The sequence below is a fragment of the Rousettus aegyptiacus genome, unplaced genomic scaffold (assembly GCF_014176215.1).
Source record: "Rousettus aegyptiacus isolate mRouAeg1 unplaced genomic scaffold, mRouAeg1.p scaffold_m13_p_1, whole genome shotgun sequence".
NCBI classification, from domain to species: Eukaryota; Metazoa; Chordata; class Mammalia; order Chiroptera; family Pteropodidae; genus Rousettus; species Rousettus aegyptiacus.
The window spans coordinates 95,578,938-95,597,671 of record NW_023416284.1 but is presented as its reverse complement, the minus strand read 5'-3'; the positions used below and the strand labels follow the sequence as shown (position 1 = coordinate 95,597,671).

Here is an 18,734-nt window from a genome sequence, read left to right as displayed (position 1 = left end):
ATCTTACCAAAGCTATACAAACAAAAAGTCTGGTAAGAATGAGAAGGAACCTAAAATGTGATGATTAAGGTCATTGAGACACATTAGTTATTGCCTATTAGAAAGCACAGATTCCCCCCATGAACAGTGGTCTTGGGATGTTACCTTTGGACAGCCCAGCTGACTGAAGATGAGAGTTGTAAGAATCAGGAAGGAGGTTTGGGTCATGTCTTCTCCCTGGTAAGCTAATCAGAAGAGCCTTGCCTCTTAGGGAACAGAGGCTGCCTGGGATGGGATGGCTCATGAAATAAATTCCTAAAGAGACAAACCTCTTGCTGCAGACTGACTCTGCCTTCTCTTATCAAACTCTTGTTGGGGTTTCACTTTCTTTCTCCAGCCCTGGAAGTGTGGGGGGACAAAGGAGGCAAGTAGGAAGGGTGGTGTGGACATGGGTTCCCTTGTGCCTGCAGCCTAAAGAAACAGCCAGTGAGGACGTTCACAGCACCCTCGTGTTTTTTCTGTTCAGGTTACTACTTTGGGACTGCGACGATCGAAGCTATAGCTACTATGTTGAGGTTTCCACCAACCAGCAACAATGGACCATGGTGGCTGACAGAACGAAAGTCTCCTGCAAGTAAGTGACATCCTTTGAGGAATTTATTCCAATTTAAAAGACAGTCTTTCCAGTGGATTCAGAACATTGCAATGAAGATTCATGGAATCACCAAATTATGTCTTATTTGGAGGTTGAAAACATTTCGATGATCCTTTACTTCAGTCTTGGCTATCACGTACTTAAACAATAATTCCCTTTATGTGACCAAACAGGCGTTCCTTATCTTGTGATTTGAACTTGAATTTTGAAAATGGCATGTACCTAAGCAGGCTAAAGAAAGATACTTTCTATATGTAGTCCTCTCTTGGGTCTTCCCCCCACATCCCACACTATCCCTTTAGGACTTTTTTCTTCCTTAGAGAATTTTGCTGATGCAGTACACACTTTAGTAGTTATTCTAGGACTCTATCCTATACCCCACCCCTGTATCATTCTCAGGGTTAGCTTTAAATACTTATCTCCATGTTTTCTCAGTTACTTAAACTGAGAAAAGTTTGTACCTTAGGTTCTTGTAGGCGAACAAGAGCATTTCATGCATAAGGCACTGGGGCTCTGTTGGAGCTTACCTGGTTGTGGGGTGAAGCCAGGAGGAAGGAGTCTACTAGTTCTGACCAGCCTAGAATCATGCCTAGAATGAATATTGACATGTGTATATACCCATGTAACTACTGCTCAGATCGAAACAGCACATGTCCAGCATCCTAGAAGGTTCCTTCATGCCCTCTCCCCGTCCTTACCTGAAAAGAGCTCAGTGCCTTTTTGTACAGTGCCGGAGCCTCTGGCAGGCAAGATAAAGCAAATAGCTGAGATTTCCTTTTTTTTTTAATCGAGATGTGATTCACATGCTATAAAATTCATCCTTTTAAAATTGTACAATTCAGTAGTTTTTAGTATATTTAGAATTGTGCAACCATCACTACTATCTTATGTTCTAGAACATTTCATCACCCCCAAAATAAACCTACCCATTAGCAGTCCCCTAATTTCCCCCTAGCTCTCTCAGCTCCACCACCTAATGATCCACTTTGTGTCCTTATAGATTTGTATATTCCAGGCATTTCATATAAATGGAATCACATAATATGTGATCTTTTGTTCCTGGCTTCTTTCCCTTAGCATAATGTTTTCAAGGTTCATTCATGTTACTGCATGTATCAGTACTGCATTCTTTTTTATGACTAAATAACATTTCATCATATGGAGATATATATGTCACATTTTGTTTCTCTATTCATCAGTTGATGAACATTTGAATTATTTCTATCTTTTGGCTATAATGACTATTAGTGCTATGAACATTCCTATACAGGTTTTCATTTTAACATATGTTTTCAGTTCTCTTCGGCATATTTCTAGAATTAGAGTAGAATTACTGAGTCTAATGGTAACTCTATGTTTAAATTTTGAGGAATTTCCAAACTTTTCCACAGCAGCTGTACCATTTTGCATTCTCACCAGCAATATGTGAGGATTCCAATCTCTCCACATTCTTGCCAGGACTTGTTACTGCCTATTCCTTTTATTCATAGCCATTTTAGTGGGAGTGAAGTGGCATCTCATTATGGTTTCGATTTGCATTTTCCTGATGGCTAATGACACTGAACATCTTTCCATGTAGTTACTTGGCCAAAATTTCATAACAGCGTCAATGATGGCTTATTTGACGCACTGTCTGACACTCTCTCCATTATTATTATAGTAATTGTTATATGGCATGTTTATATCAGTTAGGGTAACACTTGCTACTATAACAAATAGTGGCTTCAGCATTTCCATGACTTAATACAATGGTTTGTTTCTCAGTCATATCATAGTCAGTATGGCTGTCCCTGGTTGTCAAGTGGCTCTTCTCCGCAGGTTATTAAAGGAACCCAGATGTCTTCCTTCTTGTCATTCTGTCATCACCGAGGGCCTCAGCCACATCCTATGCATCTGGCTGACAGTTGGGATAGGAACAGAGAGATGGTATGCCTGGTTCTGAATAGCCTGGGCCTGGGTGTAGTGATCCGCTTGTGTTGCATCAGAGAGAGCTAGTCGATTGCCATAGTACATGCAGGGCTGGGAAACGTAGTCAGTTCCTGGCTGGGCAACGACTTCTCAGGGGAACACAAAATTCTTGTAGCCCTCTCTCTACCATAACATGAAAACTAACAGCTATTTAGTAACTAGTATTCCAATACTTTCACATATTTTATCTCATTTTGTCCTGAATACAAAACACCTTGTGAGATATTGACCTAATTTTATAAGGAGAAAATGAAAAGCTCTTTCGACTGTACTATATTGCCTCCTAGTTCTCAAAGCATTAGCAAAGAGAGCTAAACCAAGCTAGAAAGTGGTAACTGGGAAACTAAGTGGTTAACCTGTTCTAGAACCCTTTTTATATAGGAGGAAAGTCTTCAAGGCCCACGGACAGCTGTCCATTGGTCTTTCTAGAGCCACTGCTTATTAGGTGTGCAGCTCATAGGCCAGACCCTCTGCTGCCTCAGAGCTCATCATCTTTACACATCTCACTGCTTACCATCTCCTGCCTCTAATGTCATTTTATGTGTCACAGATTGGATTCCTCATCTTTCTTTTATGTCCCCCTATCGAAGACGTTATCCAATGTGGGTTTTTAACAGGAACTTAATGACCAGTAGCTTTACATTAAGTCAACATATTTTTTTCTCCTTTTTCATTTTTTGTTTCCATTAGTTGGTGGGTTTAAATAATTTATGTTTGTAACTTTGTATGTTCGCACTTAGATGCTACAGCAGTTTTACAAATTAATAAATAAATAATATATTAGAAGAACAAGAGTAGTAGCAAGAAGGCAAGTGCCTGTTAACTCTTTAAGAATCACTGGATCCAAAGGTTATGATTTCATGTTTATAGTCATAACCTGAATCTGTTGTCTTCCATTTTTGAATGAGGTCTTAAGAAATATAACAGAAGATATGCAGATGATAAAAGAAGTATGCCTTTCCTTTTTAACAAGTATGCTCCAGAGCAGTTCTCAAGAGAGGATTCTATTAGTGTCAAGAATTATAACCTGCTTTTTATTGAAATAAAAAATGTGAGCCATTTTATAAATAAAATTCTATATGATCTTTAAAGATCACAGCCCTGCCTCTTGATAGCATTCTACCTAGTCAAGAAATCACAGGGAAAATTTTTAGTGTCCTATGAAAAGTACCTAGGGAATGAGATTCTTCAGTGTCTCCCTGTAAGTCCCTCTGCTTCTGGGGGAGTGTGTGTGGTCGGTATTGCTTTCAGGATAAAGGCTCATTTCTATCATAGAGAACCCTGTTTTTGTATAGACCGATTTTAGGGTTTTTTTCTGACTTTATTGAGATATAGTTGATATGTAATATTGTGTAAGTTTAAGAATACATCATTATTTGATATATGTATATTGCAAAATGATTACCAGAACAAATTTAGTTAAACATTGTTACCTCATGTAATTATAGTATTTTTTCTTATGATAACTTTCAAGATCTACTCTCTTAGCACTTTCAGATATTACAGTTCAGTGTTGGTTAACTGTAGTCACCATGAATGTACGTTACATCCCCAAAACTTATTTATCTTATAACTGGAAGTTTGTACCTTTTGACCATCTTCATCCATTCCCCCCACCTTCTGCCTCTGACAACTACCAATCTGTTCTGTTTCTCTGAGCCTCAGTTTTTATTTGTTTGTTTGTTTGTTTGTTCTTTGTTTTAGATTCCACATATAAGTGAGATCATCCATATTTGTCTTTTGCTGTCTGACTTATTTCACTTAGCATGATGCCTTCAAGGTTTTCTCCATGTTATCCCAAATGTATTGACTGATTTTATAAAATTATTTCTTACCTCTCTTTTTTTCATCTAATCTAATCTTGTACCCTTTAGTCTTATTTCAAAAAACTTCACTTTCCAATCTTTGATTCTTTTTTGCTACTGTCCTCTAAATTGTCGAACCCTAAATTTGTATCAATACAGCAAGATACTAACATCAGTCTTTTTATTATAAATTTAAAACATGCCCATGGAAAATTAAACAACATAAAATAAGTGAAAAGTAAAATTTTACTTTCCCATTTCCTCAGAAATAACTACTTTTGACTATTTTTTTAGTTTAACTTCTCGACTATAAATAATATTTTATATCAGTTCATTAACTTATCAGCTTTACTAACTCCTTGCAATAAAAAAAATGAGGAATTTGGCTCACTTAACCACTCTTCATTTTTCGTTAGTTATGTTTTTCTTTTTAGTTCTGCTCTTACTTACCTTTTAAAATTAAGCAATATACTTAAATCTCTATTTTCTAACCCATCAATTATAGACAGCATTACTTGACTTTCTACTTATTAATAAAGAAATTATCACTCCTACATTTCCCTCTGTCTCTCCCCATCTTCTGTTAGCTGTCCTACCACATTGACATTGTAAAGATTTATGATACTTATGTTCTGTTCTGTATTATAGTTAAATCTTTCATGTGTTGAATATAAATTGATCCTGAAAAGAGAAAACCACTAAGAATTCATTATGATATTTTAACTATATAAACATCGTTCACTACAGATATAATAATTCATTGGATCTACCATGAGGGAAATATTCTGTCACTAAATTTGTGCCCCTCTTAGAAGAATTATACTGTATTCAGATCAAGTAGATTAGATTTTCTTACAAGTACTCAGAATTATTACACACATAATAAATAGCCTCATATTAGCCAGGTTTTTTTTTTTCTTTTAATAGAGTTCCTAATTGCCTCTTTTCCCTGTTACAGAAGCTTCTGAAGCATACTGTTAGTTATTGTTTAATTTTTTAACAGACTTCCTAGGCCTACTCTACAGCTATGATCCTCAAATTTATTCTTTCCTGTCTAGGTTAGTTCCACTGTTTCTTGGATTTCTTTTTTTCTTTGTAAAATGTGGATAAAGGTTACCAAAACCCCTTTTCCTTTGCCGGAGATACTGACCTAGGGCCTCGTTAGTTACTTTCTAGATCTCTTCCCCTGAAAACTTGATGGAAGTGGAATGTCAGCTGTGTAATTAGGCAGTATTGCTTATGACAAAAATTACCCCTAATTGGTAAATTGTACCTGGCCTAGGAAGACTGGTTGAAAGCCATAGCTTTGGGTTTTCTGAGTGCCCTGACTTTCGTGACTAGGCAAGTCCCTCATGAAAATTCTGGGATCTGTGTTTATGGAGCTATTACAAGAGATTAATAGTCTCAGTTTATAATATGAGGCTTCTAAGCCAGAGTGGCTCCACTGCTGCCAATGTGAGTCTTGTGTACTATCACCTGAGCTATCACCTGCATGCCAACAGGAATAGTTCCTGTACAGTTGTATAGACTACATGCTGTGCTTCCTGTTCTCTCCTGGGTAAATCTGAAGCCAAATATATGACTTGGTTGTGTCTTCGTTAAGAAGATCCCTCATGGGCATTGCAGAGTGAATCCATAAGAAATGTTTTTCAGAAAGGGTATATGGAAATCAAATTTTCAGAATTGTGCATGCCTGAACCATAGGTTGACTGGGTATGGAGTTCAGTTCCTTCAGAATTTTGCAAGCTTGGATTTATTGCCATCTAATGTTGCTAATAAGAAACCTTATATAATCTGATTCTTATTCTTTGTAGTAATTTATTTTTCCCTACAGAAAACTATAGGATATATTTTTTTTTATCCTTGGAGTTCTTAAATTTCACAATGATATGGCTGATGTGGGTTGTTTTTTGTCCATCCTGCCCAGTTTCACTTAGATTTATGAATATTTCATCTACTACCTTTTTTTAAAGAAATTTTCCCAAAATCTGGATTTGCTAATATCCTTCCCTCCAGTTTGCAGCACCTTTATGAATATATTCCCTTTGTGTTTCTTTGATGTCACCTTGTTAGTTTCCAGGAAGGGGGAAAGGTAAATGTGCCTGTGGTGTTGGCCATCTTGAACCCGAATTCCCTAAAGCTCTTCTGCCCGGACTGTTGATACTCCCCAGAGACCCCAGATCCTTTTCATTTTCCTCCTTGTGACTGGCTGCACTTCTTCCATGTTATGTCTCTGTCTTGTTTCCTGCAGTATATGCTGCTTAACATATTGATCTCATTTATGTTCATTTTTAACCATTTCTCCACCTTGTCCTGGTCTCATTGACTAATAATTCTATCTGCCAAAACATTAGCGATCTCAGACATCATCTGCCCAAGACCATGCCCTTGGCAAACATTTCTGCAAATATAAATGATTAGATATAAAGAATTGGGTAATACTGAAATTTTTCTTTTCCTCTTGAGAATTCTGTGGTCAGATTATTAGAACTGCCTAGTATTTCCAGCTTTCAGCTTAATTTTCTTACAAGCTGCCTTCCTGCTTGCCAGACGTACTATCTAGATTCCCTTTTGAATAAGTTTTTGTCTCCAACCTAAGTGTTCATTAAAAATGATCTCATAAAGAGTTTTTAATAACTTAATAACTTTAATAACTTAAGAAAATATATAATAAGATTTTTTAAAGCAGAGCACAAAATTATAGGAGTATTATCACAAGTAGAAAAAAAATATATGGAAGAAGAAAGCCAGAAAGAAAGATGCCAAAATGTTAATAACACTTGCCTTTGTGTATTGGGATTATGGAAATTATTTCTGGTTTTCTGTATTTTGACCAATTTATAAGTATTTCTTTTAAAATTAAGAAGAAAACTTTTAAAAAGATTCTTTTCTTGCTTCAGCCATAAATGTTTTGTTGATATTTGTCCTTGCCATTATTTGAGTAGCATATACTAGCAGAGTGGCATGATTATTAATTGTCAGCAATAAATTAGAGAAATTAAGTGCTGTACATAGCAATATCCAGCAGCTTTTCAGAACCTTGAAGCCACTTACCCCAAGCAGAAGTTGTACTTCTCTGAAAAGGACACCTGAGCCAAATTTTCTTTTTTTTTTTCTTTTTAAAAACAACTTTATTGAGATGTAACTCATATATCATACATTTCACCCATGTAAAGTGTACAGTTCAAAGGCTTTTAGTATATTCAGAGCAACCATCACCACAATCAATTTTAGAACATGTTCATTACCTTAAAAAGAAACCCTTAGCAATCACTTCCCAATTCCTTATCTCCCCTAGTCCTATGCAACCACTCTAATCTACCGTCTGTCTTTCTAGATCTACCTATTCTGGATATTTCATGTACATTGAATCATATAATATACAGTCTTTTGTGACTGGCATATTAGCCTAATGTGTTCAAGGCACATCCATGTTGTAGCATGTGTCAGTATTTCATTTCTTTTTTTTTGCTTTATAATCTTCCATTGTATGGATATATACCTCATTTTTTAATAATTCATCAAGACTTCAGAAGTCCATTTCTACAGCATCCTAACTTTAAACCTTTTCTCCCCTGTACCTTCCCCGAGAAGCACTTTGTCAGTCTCTGCGTCACCCGGAAAGGCCTCCGTAGGGTCAGTTTGTCTGTTCCGTGGTCTTCAGCATGATGATACCCATATCTGAGAGTAGTGTATCCTCCTCACTGACAGTATTGTCATTTAGTCCTGGGGAAGGGCAAAGTTCTGTTCTGGGATCTGTTTCTGTAGCTGATGCTATTTATTCACTGGGAACCTTAGAACAAGGAGTCATTTTTCTTTTTCTTTTTCTAAGTGCTGCAGTGGTTGAGGGCAATGAGATAAATAAAGGTGGAGACTTAGAGCCTCAGTAAACTTTCCCCAAGTGTAGCAAGATTGAAAAATGGCACATTTAAGCCTAAGCTATTTACCTTACCTGCAATTTCCTGCATCTTCAATGCCATTGTTAGCGATAAAGTTGAGAAAGCTTTCCTTCCGCTAGCTTTGTTATTTAGCCTGACACTTAACAAAATGTAAATCTTGAGTTGGTTCCAGGAGGTCACTGCTAACCATGTGACCTGGGGGTTGAATGTAGTGGGCTTGAGGTCACTAATGTGATCCAATAAAAAGAAAGTGGGGTTTAAAGGAGGCAGTGTCTTTACAATTGAGACTGATGATGAGAAGAAGTTCATTTTAGTGTCAAGTTTTAGTTTTCAGGGTGAGATTGTAGCTCTTGACCATCACATAGATCCTGTATTGAAATATTACTATTTCTTGCAAGTCACTGCTATAGTAACAGACAGGTTGCTCTTCTCAGATCCCATTCCCTGTGAGGTTGGAGGAGTGTACTTGCTTGTTTCTTCTTAAGTGTGAGCCAATTAATGGGCTCTGGTTGTGTAATTGTCACTTTTAAAATGCTCAATGGAGATTTTATTTTTCTCTTTTCATACTTAATTCCATTTTCTACACAGCATTTGACAGTAATGAGAAAAAGCCAGTCATGTTCTTTCCCATGTTTTTTTTTTTTAAGAGCAAACATTGGTGTTAATTTTGTCAAGAGGTTTAGAACTTGAACAATAAAGGCACATATACTGAAAGAGGAATGGCAAAAAATGAAAATGAAAAAAATAACAGAATTCAGATCACACACACACACACACACACACACACACGTGCGCACGCACACATGAGGACAAGCCTGATAGTAGGGAGACCACTGTGTTAATGATAAGATATCAGAGCCTGCCCTGTAGTAGGTATCTACCTATTAAACCGGGCTTGCAGATACCTATTAATCAAACTGTTGTTTATGGAGTAATGAAGTAGCAGCAGTAGATGAATATTTTTGAGTAGAAAACATTAGTAGAGAGTCAGTCACTCATACCTGCACATCTAGACAAGGGACTTATCTTCTGTACTGCAGAATGTTTTCATGCAAAATTTACCCATATATTGGAAGCCATGTGGAAAGTAGGTTTTGATGCTAAGTATGTGAACTGAGTTGCAAATTTAGAGCTATAAGCAGGTTCTGTCAACCACCAGTGGAGAGGCTCCTCCCACCCAGAACATTTGACAGATGAAGGAACTGGAAGGAAATGAAGTTTCCCCGGCTAGCCAATGATTAGGACAGAGAAGCTGAGAGCTCCTTCCCTCTTTCTTGCTTAATCCAGGTGCCACATTATTCTGTGAGGATAATAATTTTTTCCATGCCTATTATAAATAAAATGAAGCATACCTCAATAAAACTTTCTCAGTGAGCTGTGTGAGCACACTTAAAATGTACATGATCAGAAAGATTTTTATTTTATTATAGAAATAACTTTTATGTTAATATTACATTCCAAATGACAAAAATCAGTCAAGACAATACTAGTCCAACTACCATCATCTCTCTCCTCTTTACTCCTTTCTCTGCTAACTGCCTCCCTCCCCCACATTCTCTCTGCACTGCCCTCAAGTTTACTTACTACAGCCAGAGTGGCATTTTTCAAGTGCAGCTCTGGTGTTAAACCTGCTTAGAACCCTTCACTGGCTTCTCATTGCTATCTGATAAAGACCAGTATTCTTCACATGGCCTAGAGTGCCTGCACAATCTGGCCCCATCCTGTCTCTCAAAACTCAAGCAACATTGTACTCCCCTGTTCACGTCAGCCTGACTTCCTCTTACATTTCACCATGGGTCATGCTTCATCTGCCCACAGAGCCTTTTCTCATACCATGGCCTCTATCTGGAGCCTTGCACCGCTGCCCTTTGTCTCATTAACCCCATTATCTTTTTGTTCTTAGCTCAAGGTCTACTTTCTCCGGAAAGTCTGCCCTGATCACCCATCTAAATCAGATCCCTTTGTTTTTCCCTCTCATTGAACTGAGCTACTTTCCTTCACAGCTTAAATCACACTTCCCTTCGTGTGGTTATTGAATTACTGTTATTTTTCCCCCACTAGAGTCTAAGCTCCATGAGAGCAGAGATTTGATCTTTTTTAATTACTCTTACCCATGATAGCCTAGCAAGAACTTAGCACTTGTATTATTGTCTGAATGAATGAATGGATGAGTGCTACCACTCTGTCTCCAGTCATATATACATATTGGTTTCATTTGTCCTGCTACTATCTGGAGCTGTTGTTATCACAAGGCCCATTCAGGAAGTCTATCCAGCCTAGCTCAGATGCAAGTGAGAGTTTGTGTGAGAAGACAAAAGTTGCTCATGCTCGTTACAGTCTAGGAATATGTCTTCCCAACTTCCCTTTATTAATCTGTTATTGATCTGTCATCCTTGATTCATTTACAGCCTTATTCCACAAATTCAGTCATTACTAGAGGTTCAGTTTTCTCTGGTCTCCACATCTATCCTTGCCCCTCAAGTTAATGATTTGGATCCCCCAGTAACAGTTTATCACTTGAAATTGGTTACTAGCTGGAAGTCCATTACCTTTATTTTTAAGCACTCTTAGAGAGAATAAAGTTTTTCTTTATGGAGGGGCCAAGTGCTTTAAAAACTGTTTGCCGGCTGTGCCCCTTTCACTTTGGAAATTGATTTGATTTAAAATCCCAAGTTTGCCAGGTTAATATGTTTCAATTGCTTCTCTGGATTTTCAGAGTAAAAGGTTTTATAAAAAGAAAAAGCTGACCTTAATCTTTGGAGAGGAACTCTAAACCACTTGCCGAGGCATTCTGTGTACCTCTGACAGAAAAGATCCCACTCTGGCATCCTAGAGCTCTGGATCCCTCCTATAGTTTCAGGATGGCTACAGCCCCACTACTGTCCAGAGAGGTTTTTAGGAGTCACCCCTTACCATGACCAAGCTTTGATTAATCCCTTCCCCGAGATAGGCATTACCAATAAAGCAATGCAGTCTGCTCCTCAATGGGCCTCTAGTAGAAATCACAGAACCCTAACTTAGTCAAGCAAACTAAGCACATAGAAACACCAGAATAATAATCATCATAGAAATCCATTTTTAAAAAATAGATGGTCAGCATGCACATCTGCAATACAGGAAAGTAGAGCTTATGAGGAAGGTCAGCGTAATTATGATTATAGTTTCTTAAAGTGACCTGCCTCAGTTTGTCTCTGGTCCTAATGAGAAGCACTTTCTTGGTAACCATGCCGTGATTAATGCTGACTCAGCTGTATCCCAGAGTGCTAGGAGGCTCATGTTTTCTTCCTAGGTTAAAAAAAAAGGGAAAGGAAAAAAGAAGTGTTCCTGTGAATTCAGGGGTCAAGCATGCACACAGAATCAATTTTTAGAGCTGAAAGGGTACTCTTTCTTGAACGTCTGATTTATTCTTACAGCTTCAGTCATAAGTAATAATCATATTTCCGTTAAATATTGGCCCCTTCTAGAATGGCTTCTCAAACTCAACTTGTCTAAACCTAAGTTTGTTGTCATCTTTCCCCATAAAGCAGCTCCTCCCTGTTAATGTCCCCATTTGTGTTTATGGTAACCCCCTTCTCCTGAGCATCTCTTACCCCTTCGACTTTTCTCTGCTTTGCCCTCCACAGCCAGTCAGGTATCCTATCTTTTATATTCTTTCTTCCTTTATTTATATCCCCATTACCTCCATCTTAATGCAGACCTTCTTACCTCCCTCCCAGAGTATTGTAGTAGCCTCTAATGGATTTTTTTGAATTTATACTCTGTTTGTACTGTTGCTGTTCTGATGCCTGGAACATTGCTGCTGGTTGCTCTGGCTGATTCCTTACGCCTCTGTATAGGCACCTTCAGCAGTCTTTTAAGAAAAGTTTCAGATCCTTGCTTGGGTCATCTTCTGTCTCTACATGACCAGCCTTTTCCAAACATCTTGTTTTCAAATATTCTGCCCCACTGTTAGAACTCATGGCTAGATTTTAAATATATAATTATCATGTCTTTCTGACTCTCACCAAACTTTCTAATCTTTATCTCTTCAATTCTTTCCTTACAGGTATCCAATTTTCCCTTCAGTCCAGCCCAGTTGCCATTGCCAAATGCGTCCATGCTTTAGATCAGTTAATTATCTTTATTTCCACCTGCTGATCTTCAAGTCTCTACCGGTTCTCTGTTCCCTTCAAAACCCAGTCAAAAATGCTCTGAGAGTTCTACCTTGAACTTCCTCCTCCCAAACACAAAGAACTACTCCATTAGCTGAATAGCCACCATAATTTGTTTGCATATAACTTAATAACATTCACTTTTTCTTGAGTTTGTTTCAGAGAAGGGTAGAATAAAGGGCGGCTAGGCTTGGAGAAAGCTTGCTTTTCAGAACTCTAGCCATTTTTCAAGGTGTACTGGGATTGACCCCTTTGGAAGTGCAAGGCCAGGTTCTCCCAGGGTAGCTTCTATCAAGTTAGTCTATAATCATATGTATTTTTCAACCAATTTTGATTCAATCTAATATTTAAGTGACCTTAGTAGGTAAAGGGTACATTGTGAGAGAAAACACTGAGGAGACAGAAAGACATTTCTCCTCTGAAGGAACTTACAGGTATACACATTCCAAACATTTGGGAGCCATCGCATACACATGTGCACACTCATGCGCAGTGCAAATACAAAATGATTCTATAATCATAAAATATTGTAACTGAAAATATCTTGGCTACTATAGTCCAAGCCTCTCATTTTACAGACAAGGATCTGAGACAAAAGGCACAAGTACCTTCCCAAGTTCTTGTCTAATGGAAGGGTCAAGATTAGAACCCAGATGTCCTGATTCTGAGTCTCTTTTCCCCAGAATTCTGTATGGCCTTTAAGATCATAGTAAGAAAAAAAGACAAAGAAAAAGAAAGAAAGAAAAGAAAAGAAGGAAGAGGAGGAAGAAAAAGAAAGAAAGAGAAAAAGAAAGAAACATAGAAGAGCTGTAAGAACATAGACATGTTCAGAATATGGCATAGAGTTAGGGAAATTTTTCTGAAAAGATGCATTTTGAGCCTAGTTGCCTACTACTGACCTACATTATAACTGGAGAAACTGGTCATTTCCCGACCAAAGAAACCTATGAACTTCAATATTAAAAATCACTTCAAGGAACAAATCAGAGATAGACTCACCGTCCAGTAGATATGATGAAGACTATAGATTACAGTGAAATCCACCTATATTTTCATATGGTTTCCTACATTGCTATCACTACTACTTGCTCTAGAAAATGTTAAGTTGTCCAGCCTATTATCTGTATCATAATTCATACTTTAAAAATTGGTTTAAAAAACATAGTCTGTATACCAATGGGCAAATCTAGATTGCCTAGGGTTTCATTATGCAGGTCGTAGAGTATATTAGCCTCTCCTTTTCCTTCCTATTGCCTACTTAAAAAAAAAAAAATTCATTACTCTGTTCATTAGGCCATTTATTAGACTATTTTCTTCTATCAAAAGAGACTTGCATATGTGTTTTTTCTCTCTGTTTTAAGCCAAGATCCATAAAGCATATTATCCCCACAGTTGACATTTTCTTTTCACGATCCCTTGAAATGGAATGTAAGTGAATTTCACCATGGTGTTGTAAATTATGTACTGAGTATCAGTAATAAATATTTCTTCCAAAGTTTTAAAGTGTACTTTCAGAGCGGTGATCATCTGGAATTACACACATTAACCAGCTGCTTTGGAAGGAGTTAGTAAGTGTTTTCTGCTTATACACTTTTCACCTCTTTATCCAAATTTATACAACAATATGGAGCCCACGAAATAAACCTCAACTGAGCAAAAGAATATCTATATTCTAAGTAATGTGGCTTAGCCATCTTGACCTAGAAGGGGTGATGAGTAGTCATCTTGTTTGTCCTTCTAACTCCAGGAGAGTTGTACATTAAACTTGTCACAGAGAGCTCTTGGTTTTCCTCAGGTGACAAAGACTGGGTAATATCCCGTGCCCCTTATCTCCTCTCCGAACCTTTAAGTGTTAAGTTTCTTAAGCAGGAGTGATGCTCAGGCAAAGAGAGAAGCACATGTTGGTGCTGCTGCTATTAGATGAAAGTAACTTGTTTATATTGTTCTTTTTCTTTTCAGTTCTCTAGGGAATTGCTGAATTCTCTGTAGGATTTGGCAGTGGATATATAGGCTTAATAGAAATTATGACTGCTGGAGCTTTGAAATGTATAGTCTTTTCTCTAGAGTATGTGGGGATGCAAGAAAGAGGGGCTCATGGAAACTTATTCATTTCACATTTCTGAATCCCCTCAATTCATTTCTCCTAATTAGAATACTTGGAACCTATACTAATCTAATGTTGAGATCACAGGTTTAAACAAACAAGGTGATGTGATTCTGAAGTTCATAGTCTCACAGCACCTTTGAGCACCTGTTATTACAGTTTCTGCCTATTTGCAGGTGCTTCAGGTACATTAATAAAAGCCTCAGATGCACAGAGATGTAGTTATATTGCCCTATGAGTACAGAACCACAATAACATTAAGTAGTAATCAAGTTTTTAGTAAGATTTGGCATGTACTGTGATCTGCAATTGCAAATGCATTGATTTTTTAATTTCTAGTCTAATTTCCAAATTTACACCTTCACATTGCATTAATATCTCATTCTTACATTAATAGTAATTAATATTATAAATTTCTGGGGAGATGAGATGGGAACCCAGGACACAGCCTTGTGAGTCATATTTAGGGATGAAACGACTGATATTCTCAGATGTTATTTTCTCCGTTTGCCACTTCCTTAACTAAGATTACTATTCAACTAATACTGAATCATTGCTCTGCTAAAACCCCTAATTTGTGGGGTATAGGCCCATATTAACTCAAAAATTTATTATTTATCCATCCATTAAGTTAGCAGACATATTTTGAGCCACTGTCCTAAGTCAGGCCCTGTGGTAGGCTCTTTAGCTAAGTCGGGACTGAGAGGGCTTGTTTCATATGTAAATAGAGGCATTTATGGAGTCTGGCACACCCAGATAGACCAGATTTTCTCTCAGTAAATTCTTAGGGATAACCTCTAGGGGAGCTAGCAGCATGCTGAATCTGAAAGCAGGTATACTATGTAGAAGGGAGTGGACTTGGCCTTGGTAGATAAGATCACTCCTACTCCCTTCAGCCTGCTGGAGGGAAGTTCAAGTATGCCTTTGAACACAGATCTTCCCTGAGATGGCAGGATTGCAGCCTGTACACTCAGCCAATCTACTTCTTTGTTGCTTTTGTTTTGGAAACAATAACCTCAGCCATAGGGAGCCTTAAGCAAATTGAGCTTGTTTTGTTGCAGGCCTGTGCCAGTGCTCTGGCTGCCCTCGCTGATGATAAGTGTGATGTTCATTTTGTAATGAGCACTTGCAGTTTCTGTAAACTGTGTAATACCATATAATAAGCAATAATTTTCCACTTATCCATAATAACAGGAGAGTTCTGCTTGGCTTTTAGTGATAGACAAAGTGTGGGAGTTTTTTTACCAAGATGATAAATTTTCAGAGGCATCTTTTTTCACAAGATAGATTGACAAGTTGTTTTCCAAGTGTGTCCAAAATGTTTAATGCCTAATCTTGCCTTTAAAAAGACTAAGTCAAATAAAATGACTCTGAAGTAGCCATCTGTAATAAAATGACTATATACTTTCTTAAGCACATTGTAGCTGTCTCCTGGCCATGCTTTCCCACAAGGGATTAGTAGCTTGAAGCTTAGCCCAATAGCCTGGATGATAAAAATGCCAGACTCAAGTTATTGTTTTAAATTTTCTATAAGAGATTTTATCTTAAGTATAAAGTGAACTCACCCTAGATAACTTGGTGCCCTCCCCGAGAGAGGAAGGAGGCCATTATCTCTGTGCTCTTCTCCCCTGAGTCCCACACACTGTCAAGATTGGATGGGGTTCTTGCTCTGATTTTTTTTAATCATTGGGAAATACTTTTAGAAAAGAAACAGACACAAGTTTTACACTTTAATTCTACCTACCTCCATTTAAAGTCATCACTTGACTTGCCTTTGATGCTCAGAACACCATAAAATTCAGTGTTTTTTTTTTTATAATAAATTAAGATTTCTTTTTCATCAGGCTGTCTTCCCCCTTTCTGAGATATGGCTTGCATTATCTATTCATTCATTTCTGTAGGCCTCTTGGTAACCACTTACCCTTTCAGATAGCTTGAGCAAGACCAGCAGCTGTTGATTTTGTGATATCAGGGAAGTCATATGAATCATGATGATGGGAGCTCTGGTACTTCCTTGATCACTGGGTACTGCCATTTATCTGTCACAGGCTGGCCTTCCTGCAGATTTCTTGCCTGGCACTTCGATGTGTCTGACTTTCTAAAACTAGGTTATCAAGTGAACAGTGTCAACTAAGATGCAGAAGTTGCTTGAGATCACTTCACATTTAAAAGATGATTGTGCCTTTTTGGCACAAAAGGTTGGATTTGTTCATCAGAATGATAGATTGATCCTCTCTGTGTGCAGAGCTACGTATGGGGTTATGAAGAAAAGTGAAGATAGACCACTTGCCTATAGTGTAGTTCAAAAACAGCATACACATCAAAAAAGACTGCTATCAGCTGACTCTTTCCAAGTGTCACCTAAAAAACCAATTGGAGTCAGATGATTGTTTGCTTCTTGTGTCTGCTTAAAAATTCACCCAAATCACAGAAGTAGTATACAGTTTATGAAGACAGTTTATTAGAACCGGCAAGCAAGTCACACCTCTATAAAATTAGTTTGCTAAACAGCGAGGTGTGGGAGAAGTATGTGCTTGGGCAAAAACCAGGCTTCCTGTGCACCCCAGCATTTACAGTGTTGCCCAGAGAAAGTGCTTCTCATCCATTCAGCACAGTCATAGCCCTTTGTTGCCCACATATACCATTTCAATGGTTCTGAGGTTTCGGAGCTATTGTTTTCTTTCTCCCACAGCATTTACCTGAAACAGCTACTCTGCATGTGGAACTGGAGCTGAATCAACTCTGTACGTGAAATGCACTGACCCAGGTGGAAGTAGACTTTTAATCAAATACCAGTAGAACAACTCATTTTCTACCAATATCTCTAGAGTCTTAGAATCACTGGTACCCACATATTTTAGTTGTTTACTGGGATTTGATTTCTAGCCCAGCATGTTGTCTTTTGGGGTTTATTTAGTTCAATTTAATTAAATTAAAATTTCTAGTTGTTGGGATTATTTTACTTAGTTAGGAATTTTACTTGGAGGTCCACACATATCACAGACAGAACATTGTGCATTGGCAGACAGTTGCGGTTGAAACAAAGGTCTTTCTTTCCTCAGAGCAGAAGCTGTTCGCTCTTCATCCCATTTTGGTGTTATTGTTTAGCATTTGTCAGGATGTTGGGTATTTGTATATCAGATTTGGGGGTCACAGATCAGTGTTCTGCTTTAGAAATGTCTACATCAAATGATTTGTTAATTTTACTACAAATGAAAAGTAAAGTAAGGTGGGAAGAAAGCTATAGAAAACCCAGGATTGTATTTTCAAAGAGAAAACCTAAAGTTTATATTTGTGTTGCCAATTCCTAGTCTTCGTTTTGTTTAGAAAGGGAAGCTGAGGAGGAAAAGCACATAATAGAGATGCTATGGAGAAAAGGGTGTGGGAAAGCAATGTAAAAGTTGTTATCATTATTATTTCTTAAATGAGGCACTCCTTTCTTCTAATGAGAACATTTAACTTACATTTTCTTGAGAAATGAAGATTCTGGCTATAAATAGATTCCGAGTCTCAGTTTCCTAGCTCTGAAGTCTAGTTCTATGCAACACAGGCCACACAATGAGGCCTGTCCTTTTTACCTCAGGCCAGGGACCTTTTGTGTCCTTTTTTCCAAGGGTTCTGTGGGCAGCACTGTATTTCATTATCATTGTTTCATTGTGCATTTTGTTTTATGCATTTGAAAGCACTCTGAGGAGGGGAATGCCAGAGAAACCCATGGCACCAGGTAGTAAGATATAAGGGTTAAATGAATGCTCACATATGAGAACCTTTAGATAAAGCAGACACTTTGATAAAAACAGGAAGTGTCAGTTCTGACATCTTTGTTACCGTGTTATTCCTTTACCTCATTTCTAGTTGATCTTGTGACCTTGTCCATCTGGTGCGTCCCCTTGGTCTGGGGCCATTTGCCGCTAAGATGAGCATGTCAGGCTCATCTTTGTCACTGACCTCTCCGTGTTAAGCTTTGAAATGTGAATCATGACCGCAGTTGTTAAACTTCAGCCAGTGGTGCTGGGAGTCAAATGAAGTTCACAGTGAAACCTGAGTCTTCCTCACCAGGCTCAGCTTTCAGAATCATCTATCTCTTTGCAGCTGCATTTGCACATCAGTCCCAAAGGTTTGTTCTGAAAGATCAGGGCTGGGCAACATGGCCAGTCCCCGGCTTAGCTTTAG

General features: G+C 37.9%; 1 protein-coding gene across 2 annotated transcripts in view; it reads left to right on the top strand.

The window, feature by feature from the left end:
• BTBD9 (BTB domain containing 9) overlaps nucleotides 1-18,734 on the top strand; it is a 363,080-nt gene that overhangs the window by 286,340 nt on the left and 58,006 nt on the right. For both annotated transcript variants that reach the window (XM_036217549.1, XM_036217550.1), the window contains exon 9: nucleotides 506-613. In XM_036217549.1, coding sequence (XP_036073442.1) covers nucleotides 506-613 — 108 coding nt within the window. The remainder of the gene's footprint in view (nucleotides 1-505; nucleotides 614-18,734) is intronic.